This window comes from Leishmania braziliensis, chromosome 31, assembly GCF_000002845.2.
Source record: "Leishmania braziliensis MHOM/BR/75/M2904 complete genome, chromosome 31".
NCBI lineage: Eukaryota > Euglenozoa > Kinetoplastea > Trypanosomatida > Trypanosomatidae > Leishmania > Leishmania braziliensis.
This window is the reverse complement of record NC_009323.2, coordinates 474,843-485,571: the sequence shown is the minus strand read 5'-3', so window position 1 is coordinate 485,571 and position 10,729 is coordinate 474,843. Positions and strand designations below refer to the sequence as shown.

The window sequence follows — 10,729 nt, the reverse complement described above, 5'->3', positions numbered from 1 at the left end:
TTTCCTCTCTCGTATGGTGTAGTGTGGTAGCGCATTAGGCACCTCCAGTACCCAGCCCTTGCCCTCCGTGCCCTCTTCTGTTCGCTCCCCCTTTCCGTTCTGCGTCTCTCTTGTTCGTGGCAGCCTCTCATTTTCTTCACTTGTACCCCTCCTCGTCCTCCCTTTCGCTCGTTAGCCGAATCAGCACTAATCGCCCCCCCTCCCACCCCCCTTCTCTCTCTCTTTTATTTTTTTGTGCCGCTCTTTCGTTGTGTGCTGTGCACTTTTTGTTTGTTGGATCTCCCTTCCTTCCCCTCTCTCTCCCTCCCTCTCTCTTTCTCCTTCTCCTTCTCCTCCCCCCTTAGTAGTTCGTAGTATTCGAGGCTGTGCGGTCGCGTTGTGGCTTTGTTTTCTTGAGAAGTGGATGACGGCGGCGAAGACGAAGACGAAGGATAGGATATCAAAGGAAACTACAAACACTCGCGCTCTCTCCCCCTCTCTGTGCGTGTTGGGTGACTCACGCACACCTCTCTGCATCTCTCTCTCTCTCGCTTTCTCCCGATTTTCTCTTCGAGTTTTTTTCCTCTCTTTACAGGTTTCATTCTTTAGCTCTTTTCCCGTATTGAGTTGTAGCAGTGGCCGCGCACTCTTGTTCTCTCGAGTGCTCACCAGAATTCTTTGAAAGGCTGCGCCAGCTGTTTTTGCCGTTACCAAAGAGGAGGAGCCCGACACTCTTCTCGTGTGTCACTCACTACTCGTGTCTACCACCCTGAGGGCCCAAAAAAAAAAAGGTCGCGCTCTGCGTTCTGATCTCCTTTCGGACGCGTCCTCCTTCTTCGTGCTCCTTTTTTCCCCTCTCTTTCTCTTGTACGGAAGCGACGAGGCAGATCTTCAGAGTTCAGGCGCATCACAGCCACGTGCATCTGCATTTTGTTCTTGTATTAGGGCGTTTCTTGTTCTCATCTTGTCGCTTCTCTCTCACTCTCACAGTTTCTGTTCGTAAGGTCTCTTTCTTCTCTCGATTTGGTCTTCTGAGGTTCACCAACATCAAACACGCACTGACACATACAGGCAAGCTGGCCAGAGACACGTTCACCAGTGCCCGAAGCGAAACGCGTCACTCAGGCTCGCCTTTCCGTTCACCACATTCTCTCTTTCGCAGAGTGCCTGCAGCTGAATAGAATAGGAGTGCACTTCAGATTATCACTCACAGTTTTCTGCTCCATTTTGTTTTTTGCTTTGCTTTGTTGTGGTTTGCTTAGCTGGTTTTCTCTTTACTAGTTTCATTCGTATTTGGATACTCGGATTCCGCTCTCCGTCGCAAGCAACAGACTGAAAGCGAAGTTGAATAAGGTCCTCTGCTACTGTTCGTCTTTCCCCCTCTTTTTTCTACGTTTCTTCAACCGGCGGCTTTGTGTGCGTGGGCTTTTCGTGGTGGTGGAGACCTCATCTGCTTCTCTGTTGGCCACCTTCTTGCGTCTGCCATTCGGCTTCAGGCCCCCACAGAGCGCTAAAGCTTTTTCCCCTTTCTCACTCATCTTTCGAGGTATTTTTTGGGGGTGTGTCGCTCTGTGCGTGCCGTTTCTTGTGGCTTCTCGCGCTCCTCCTCTCACCTGCCATTTTGTGAGATCCTCTTTTCGCTGCAGCTCGATTCACACCGACGGCGATCCTCGACGTGTACGCCCCTCCCCCGCACCGTCTAGAAGACAAAACAAACTGTTGAACGCGGGCTACTGCACATCGCTTTTTTTTTTTTATTGGCCAGAGCTTTTAGCTGTGTCGTTTCCTTGTGTGGACCACCTTCACATTTTCCTCAGGCGTTTTTTTCTTCTCCCCCCGACGTTCTCTGTTGTTGTTGTTGTTGTGGTTCACTTGTGTGGTGTGTCGACTTGCCTATTTTCCGTGCTTTTTTCCCTCGGTCCCCCCCCCTCCCGTCTTTTCAGCAGCATTTGTTCTCTCGCTGTCAGCACTCCGGTCTACCGCTCTCTCTGTGTGGATTCCTCGCCCCCCCCCCCCTCTCTCCCTTGCAAACAAGACGTGCCACTGGAAAGGAAAGCAACACACACACCCACACACCCACACAGAAGAAAAAGCCCAACTAAAGCGAAACATATACCTGAGCAAGCAGCCTCATTCATTGTTGAGGAGGCAGGCACGCTTGACTCGCTCGCTACCCTCCCCTGGTGCGCCCTCTGGTTGCTTCTCACTTCTCCTCCCGCTATTTTAACGTCTTGCCTTTCCTGTCGTGTGCTGTGCACTTTTTTTTCCCTTCTCGTCTTCTTTTGTGTTCTCCCTTCGTCTTCCTCGTGAGGTAGCGGCGACTCAGGTGCCCCAGTCGCTCTCGTCGTTCATATCGCCCTGCCCTCGCCCTTCTCCATACACACGTTTCCCTACATTTCACCTTCTTCCTGCTGCTGCCTTGTCACCGACGACCCTCTCCCTATTTTTTATTGTTTGACTCCTCGCGCCCTTTTTCGTCTCTTGCTCTCTCTCCTTGGAGTGCACCCTCGACCCCCTCTTGTCTGCTCGCCGCTTCATCGCTCTCACGTGCGGCACTGGCCGATTCGTCGTTGTGCGCCTTTTGCCGTGGGCATCGGTTGTCATCATCGTCGTTGTGTTCTTCTCTCGCACTGTCATTCTTCTTGTCTCTCATTTCGCATAGAAAAGGCCTCTCGTCTCAACCCTCCCGCTGCCTCCGCCTTGAATAAGACACCGGCGAGAGGAGCGGCTGCGCTACTTTTTTCCTTTTATTCTGCTGGTTCGTTGTGGAGCTCAGAGACCATACCGTAACACGAACGGCAATCTTGGAGTCACTTCAGATCGTAGACTATTGTAGCCACCCTTCCGCTGCTTCTTCGCCCACCCACCCACCCACACACACACACACACACAACACACATTTTTCTCGTGCGTTCTCGTCTTGCTTCCACGAGAGAGTGTGTGCGTGCCTCCCCTGCCGTCCTCATCCTTCGCGCCTTCAGCGTTTTGCGCTCCCTTCACTCTCTGTTCTTCTTCTTCTGCCCTTCCTCCCCCCCTCTTGCTGCGCCATACGCCTTCGCTTCTCACGTCTTCTTGTTCTTCTCGATTTCCCAAATCAAAGGCGCGGCACGGACTTTTCTTTTTTTTTTTTTTTCGCTCATCTCCTTTTCAATTTAGTACCCCTTGAGCGCGCATTGTCACGCGCCCGCTCGAAGTCCCTCTCCCTTCTTCTCGCTCACGTGATTTTGCGCTGCGCAGCCCAGTTGATGAGTGTCACACCGGTGAGGTGTGCAGCACATCTTCCTCGTTCTCTTGCGCACGCGTCCGGCTATAAAAGTTCTCTTACTCAGAATGACTTCGTACTCTAGCACGTTCCCCAATGCGAAGGTGAAGGCGTTGACTTCCATCAGCGCTGCTGCTCCCACCACCTCAGGCATTGATTCGTGCAGCTTTGAGGTCGTTGCCGGTGATTACGTGCCCAATGCCCAGAGGGAGACGGGCTACCGCCCTGGACCGTACTCGCCGAAGCCACTCTTCTCCGACCCAAACGCCAGCACGCGGCTTCCGCCGTTTCACCAAGAGGAGGAGTGGGGCCAGCTGGGAAGCACGCACGCAGCAAGCGGTGGTATCCCTGGTACCCAAGGTCGTTTCCACCCACACGGCTTCTCTCCTGTGTCGGATGCCCCCAGCTACGACGTGCTGCCCTTGAATAACTGCAGCCCACCTCTGCCGCCGCCACCACCGCCGCCGATCAACGTGGGGATGGACGGTCTTCTGCAGACACGCAGTGATGGCGGTGTGAACCCGTACACGTACCGCGGCCCAAACGTCGACTACACAAGCCGCAAGCAGAACCGACTTCACCAGGATTTCAAGGCCCTCCCGAAAGAGGAGCGTCAGCGTCTGGTGGAGCGTGAGGCGGCAACGTCTGACTTGCTGGCTCGAACGGTGCACCTGCGCTTCTTGCCATTGACGATGCTGCAGAGCGAGCTGGGGGCGATCTGCACTGAGTGCGGCGAGTACCTGCGCGTCCGCATCTGCGGCAATTCAACGAACAACCAAAACTGGATCTACGGCTTTGTTGAGTTCTCTACCACGGCGGGCGCCGAGGCGATGATGCGGCGCAGCGGTATGGAACTCAACAACGGACCAGGTCGCCCGCCACTGCGGCTCAAGTGCAATAGCGCAAAGCAGCCTATTGTGGATCGTGTCTTCCATGATGCCGACCCCGCGACTGGCACCCCGTGCATCTTCGGCCTCGGGAACTTTGCCAAGCGCACCCTCGGCGACGCCCTCGAGAGCTACTACAACCTCAAGGAGAAGGAGGCACAGCAGTTGCAGGACCCATCGACAACCCCGTTCACCACGAGTGTTTCTCCAAACTTGGCCGCTGCTGTGGCTCGGGCGCCAGTTCGACTGAGCCCCCATGCGCGTGCCTTTCAGCCGTCCTCGTCGCCGCTGCTGGGGGCGGAGTTCCTTCCTGGGGTTCATCACGCTGCTACTGGCACCCCGGCAGGTAGGCCCAGTGGCGACCACTGGACCTCTTCTCCACTTCCCGCTGTCGTTGCAGCACTCAAGGCCGAGTCGGATGCTGCAAGCACGGACTCTGCAACGGGTGTGATTTCGACCGTCACGAAGCACTACACCTCTGGCACGCAAGACCCGTCGCCGTCGTTGAGCACACCGCCTCGCGTAATGCAGGTGCCAAACCAGGGCTGGTCCACTCTCGACACGGCAGCCTACAGCAGCGGAGCTCTCCCCAACGCGATGCCCGGCCAACCTGTGACCTCCAAGTCGGCAGCACTGTGGCGTTGCGCATCCGCCGGCGCTAACGCGGTCGTGACCCCACATGAGACAATTGCCTTGGCACCCTCTGTGTCCTCGGACCGTGCCAGCAGCGTCTTGCCTGACTTCCTGCTGCCCCCATCGAACGCTGCGGCGTTTCCCACGCACACAGACTTGGCCGGAAACGAGCTCTCTCTGGCACTGCAAAACATGATGTTGACCGGGTCTGCCACAGACGGTGACGAGGTTCTCGAGCGCGGACGGGAGCTAACGCTGCGGGCTATCGGCCAGGCCCACTGCTTCTTGAACTCACAGCAGGGTTTCTACGACGCCATGGGTACCCTCCGCTCGCTGGTGGAGCTGCTGGACTGTCATGCGGCGGTGACGGGTAGCGCAGTGGCGACGGGGGCTGGCGACCACACTGCTGAGCTCCCCCAACGCGCGACGCAGCTGCGTCTACTCGCCAATCTTATGATGGCGCTGCTGTACATGATGAAGCGCAACCTCAGCGACGCGCTCCCATACATCCACGCTGTGGTAATGAGCTGCAACGAAATCCCTGTCGTGTGCCTGTGGAAGACGCAGCAGCAGCAGCAGCAGCAGCAGCAGCCGTCGCAGCAAAATGTGAACGGTGGAAAGTTGGAGAGGCTCAGTGACAGACAGCAATTGCAGGGGTTGGCTGTTGGCGACGGCTTGTACGACAAGACGGCGGAGACGGGCGGCTACGGCTGCTTTGGCGCTCCGTCCAGCTTCCTGGAGGCTGTGCTGGAGAGCATCCGAGAGGAGGAGAACGGGCACGAAGAGGGGTCTAAGAGCGCCTCAGCGAGCAACAGCAACAACGGCGACACCGCGAGCACCTCGTCTTCTGAGGTGCAGGCACTACTTCGGCGCGATCAGAACTTCCATCGCTACGTGCTGAATGTGCTCGTGGCGATTGGCCTCTCGATGGAGGAGGTGCAGCCCGTGATCACGCGGAGCACGTACGCCTTGGCGGCTGGTCGCGCGCGTGATATACTAGGCACGGCCTCTGCAGACCTGGACGAATGCCTTGAGTCGACAACTCCGAATCCGCACCTGTGCGATCGGCTCTACGGTCCTGTACCAAACACCAACAACAGCACCGGCAGCAGCAAGCGCGATATCACCTTTTTCCCACGAGTCTTCTTCACGACGGCGGAAGCGATGCGTCAGGAGGTGCTTCGCATGGCGGACACGGAGGTGTTTTGGCAGCGCTTGCCACCGAAACAGTGCGTGCAGTGCTACGCCGAGTAATTGTTCTGGAAAAGAAGAAGGACTCAGTTCCATTAAGATAATAAAGGAACATGAAAAGCGCTCGACAACTTAATCGGGAGGGAGGGAGGGAGGGTGGGGGGCGAGGGCACACTCGTTGTTTTCGGAGCGTCAGAATGCTGTATAGTGTCATGCGCAGTGTGCCGCCGTCACGCCCCCTCACTCTCCTTTCCTCTCTCTGCCTTACCTTAACACTGCCTGTTTGGACGCTTTTCGTGTTGTTTTCCTCAACATGATGCGACTGTCCTTCCCGGGCAGCGTGCTCGCGTTGTTTTCCATAGCTACGGTTTGTGCGCAGTGCGCTGGTTGTTCCTCTGCATTCCGCCTCTCCACCCATAATAAGCCGCATTTCTGTCACGCCTGTGTGACTGTCTGTTTTATGGCTGCCCCGTCGGCTCTCTTTGTGGCCCTTTCGCCTTCTCGTGGTTCCTGTGAGGGCCATGCCACTCCGATGCGCTCTCTCTATACGTACCTGCTGAGTATGACCGTAGTGGACTGTTTCGGTCTTCTTTACCCCTTTCTTTTCCATCTCTTTTCAGTGACTTCCTGCTGTATTCCTCCGTCTTATATGTGAGCCTCCCCGGAGCCCTCTGCCAGTTTATTGTTCTTTCTTTCTCTCTCTTTCTCCCCTCCTTCCCTCCCCTCCTCCACTGTCAAGCTGTAAACATAGTACAGAGTGATGAAGCCTGAGTTAGTGTATGAACAGCTGTTTACTTTGCATTTCATTTATTTCATTTCTTCTCTGAAAGGATCTCTAGTACTTCGTAGCAAACCCCCCGCTTTGGCTGGAGGAAGAGACGAGCCTCACCGTCTTCTTTTTTTTTTTTATCGAGCTCTTCCGTCTCTCCCTTTTTGTTTGTTTATTTGTTCTCTCTCTCTCTGTGTAGAGACATCGTTGGGTGATGGCCTTCATCAGTCATGATGACGAGACACGTTTGTGTCTTGAAGGCATCACCAACAGTCACAATCATCGTTGCTTTTCGCATTTGATGGTAACTATCAAGGCACTGCCTTTTTTTTTTTGGCGAATTGTTGGCGGTGTCTTTCTCTGCTCTTTTTTTTTTCTTCTTTGGTGGTGGTTCGTGTTGATTCCCTCCGTCGGTTTGTTGTTCCACTGCCCCCTCCTCCCCCCGCCTCTCACCCCCCGCTCTCTCGAGATTTCTCCCCTCCTTCTGGGTGGTGTGCGTGTGCGCGTGACAGCTGGGTGCTTTTTTTCCCCTCTTGTAGAGGCTTCTCTGTTCTCCTCGCTTTTGGTCAGGGTACTCTTCACCGTCACTTTCTTCTCCCCCTCACCCACCGTTTCTTTTTTCCTCTTGTACTTCTTTCACAATAGGAGGGGTTCTGCGCATGTGTCACTCCCCCCTCTCTCTCTTTCTGTGCTTATGTTTGTGTGCGTGAGTGTTAGTATCCTTGAGCTGCTCAGTTTCTCATTTCGTTTGTTTGCTTCAGCAGCCCAGTTGCCGGCGTCTGTAGTGGCACCTATACACACGCTTCTCTGCCCCTCCTCCTCCACCTCTTTTTCTTCTTCGTCTTCACTGTTTATGTATTTTATATTCACTTGCATTTCACTCTTTTACTTCTCCTTCACAGCTGTGGGCTTTTTTTTCCGTCGTCTTCTGCGCTTCTCTCCTCCTCTCCCCCCCACATCCCTCGCCTCGTTCACATTTCTCTCTTTCTTGGCTTCTTTTCTTCTCTCGGCTTCTTCACCCCGACGCCCCTCTCCCCCCTTCTCCTCGTACGTCTTCGTCTTTATATTCGCTTTACCTCCTTCTTTGGTTTGCCGATCTGCGCTCTCATTTCCGTCGACCGGCTGCCCTCCACATTTACTGTTTGACACAGAGTCGTTCCCCCCTCTCTCTCTCTACGAAGAGCATAAGTGGGCTCTTCGCGTACTTGAGCGCGCCTGTCTGTCTGTCTCGCTCACACACCTCCTCCCCTCCTCCCTCCCTCCTCTTCGCCTGCTGTTCTGTATTTTGCGTCGCTTACGCCTATTCCACTATGGTGGACTCGTACAGGTTTCGAGAAGCGCATTGGGGGATCACCAGCCCCCTCCCTCTCCCCCCTCCGCACGTCGCCGCCTTTTTGCCTACGTGAATCAGCAGAAAGGCTTCGACTAAGTCGAGCTTCATTCCTTTACTGTGCCCCCTTTTCCGCGACTCTCTTTTTTCCGTCGATTCCTGAGTATGCTGAGGATGCCATGACGAGTGTCTAGCGCAGGCTCGTGCGCGCAAGGCCTCCACGCCAATTTTCACATCCCTCGGTTCATCGCTCAGACTGTAGCTCAGCCAGCCGATGACCCTCTCTGCGATGCTACTGTTGCACCACAAGCGCTACCTGTTTCGCTAGAGCAGCGAACACACAAAAAAGTGCGGCAGAGGAAACAATAACGTGGCTGTCTACCTGTTTCACAGACTTCTACCCATGCTGATCGAGCAATATGACCCTCAGACGAGCCTCTTTCCTTCTCTGTGTGTGGCTTTATTTGTTTGGCGCTCTTGCAGGGGTTGGGAGTTTCGCTATATTTCCTGATGATTCAGCTGAACTCCCACTTTCCTTCGAAAAGGCTGTTGCGTAACACGTATCGAATTCTTCCCTTGCCAGTTGTCGTTCGTGTTTTTCTTCGTTCCTTCGCCCCCCCCCCCCCCCTCTTTCCCCTCCTCGTTCTCCCGCGCCTCTATGTGAATCTTACAAGGGGGTTGAACCCTTCGCCGATGTCTCTGCCTTCACTCTTTATTTTGTTTCTTTTTGTGTACCGCGTTTGTGTCCCCAGTATGCATGGACTAGTCACCTGTGTGTCTATCTCTTTCCGAGAGAGTGCTTGCGCACAATACTCATACCCCCGTGGAGTCCGTCGTGAAGCTCGAGGATGCTCATGCACACTTTTCTATAGGCGTCTATGCGTCCTCGAGCGATTTTTCGTTGTTTTTCTTTCCTACATTCGTCTTTGCTTCCTGAGGAACCAACAATGGGGCTTGATGCAGGGTGAAATAGGGTGATCATAGCCACCACGCCACGCATTGTGTGTGGCTCGCTATGCGTAAGGGTGGTATAAACATTGTACGTCCCTTCTCTCTCTCTCTCTCTCCCCGTTTGTATAAGTTCTTCTTGTCTTGCGTTTCACGTGCCTCTCTCAGCGGCTTTCTTTTCCTCTATGTGAGAAGACACACTTCTCCTTCTCTCCCTCTCTCCCTCTCTCCCTCTTCCACTCCACTGCCGTTGTCTTCACATGCGAATGCGATTTCCTTGCGATCGTGCTCGTGCTTCTTTCAAGCGACTTCTTCTCTCGCCTCGCTTTCTCCACATAATGTTTTAACCCACGTGGTGTGGGTGTGGGGGGCCTTCTCTTCCTGTGAGGCCCCCCACGCGCAGCTTCCAGCATCCGCCGCCGCCGCCCCTTCTCTCTCCCCCTTCCCACTTCGGTGTGTCGTATGGTATGTCGCCAGGATCATCTGTGAGAGGCTGACTGGTGCCTCAATGCGCCTCATCGTCACTTTTTCTTCGTTTCCCTTCGCTTTACAGCGTTGATTCCTTTTTTTTCTCCTCTGATGTACGGACGCGCTTGTCTGTATGCGCTCTTCCCTCACGTTGCCCCCGTCTGTCGCCCCTTTCCCTCTCTCTTTGTGTCTCTGTTCGTGCGGCAGGTGGGCTTTGCTGCTCCTCTCTTCCTCTTTTTCTCGCAGATACAGACGATCTCTCTGTGTTACGTGGATGAAGGCCCCCCTCCTCGATAACGGGGGTGGGGGACGCCTCAGCGCGTGGTATCCAGGGCCCTGCACCCCACTCTCTCTCTCTGGGGAAGCCCAGCAGCAAACCCCCATCCCTGCCAGTGCGGAGCCGCTGCTGGCGGTGGCAGGGCCAAGCATGCACAATGTAGCGAGGCCAGAGAAGTGCGCCGCTGCTGATGCCGGCGGTCACGTCCTGGATGGCGCTGCGTCGGGGCAGCCTGCGACAGTGAGCACGTCTGGGCCATCCATGTGATGGTCAGACTGTCTGCGTGACTTGGATGTAGTGCCCCCATTGCTCCACTGCCCACTGGTGTGGGAAGCCTGAGCCACCCCCGGAGGGGTGCAGCAGGTGGCGACCGGCACAACGGGCGTGACGGTGAGGCGACCTGCGCAGCGGTGGCTAGGTGGAGTTTGAGGCGGGGGAGGGAGCCGCGCTCGGATGACTGAGTCGGCGCATTGCTGTGAGGCGCCTCCATCGTGGCTTTACACGATACGGTGCGCTCGTGAGGCAGGGCCGTAGCAGAGTGGTGTTGGGCTGACGCTCATTGGTAGAGAACGGCCACGGGGGGAGGGGGGGGCAAGCGAAGGAATACCGTTGCTTTTGCTCTCGTGGTGGCTGGTCCGTGCACTACATTGTCTCTCCGTCGCAGTGACGTTTTTTGTCTTCCCTTTCATCTTTCTGCGCTGCTTCGATGTATCGGTTGTGTTTTTTTTGTTTTTTTTTTTTTCTCTTTTTTTTTTTTGTGTGTGTCGTTGTGTTCCTCCGCCCCTCCTCCCGCCGTTGTTTCTCTGTTTCGTCTGCTCCTCCCGTACGTGGTGGTGGTGCAGCACACCTCTCCTTCGGTGCTTCTTGTCGATTTACCTTTTTTTTTTCTGTTGCTCTGAGGCGTGCGCCGCGTATACACACCGTGAACGGGTCTGCGACGCTCCAGCGGTCGAGTTTGCCAAATTTGTCTCTGTACGATGGGTCG

General features: G+C 55.1%; 1 protein-coding gene across 1 annotated transcript; it reads left to right on the top strand.

Annotated features, from left to right (window-relative positions):
- Positions 1-3,309: 3,309 nt before the first annotated feature.
- On the top strand, positions 3,310-6,015 carry LBRM_31_1230 (conserved hypothetical protein; the record flags this gene model as incomplete). The annotated part of the gene is made up of 1 exon (XM_001567070.1): positions 3,310-6,015. One exon carries the CDS (start codon positions 3,310-3,312, stop codon positions 6,013-6,015), a length of 2,706 nt encoding a protein of 901 aa, XP_001567120.1.
- Positions 6,016-10,729: the final 4,714 nt, after the last annotated feature.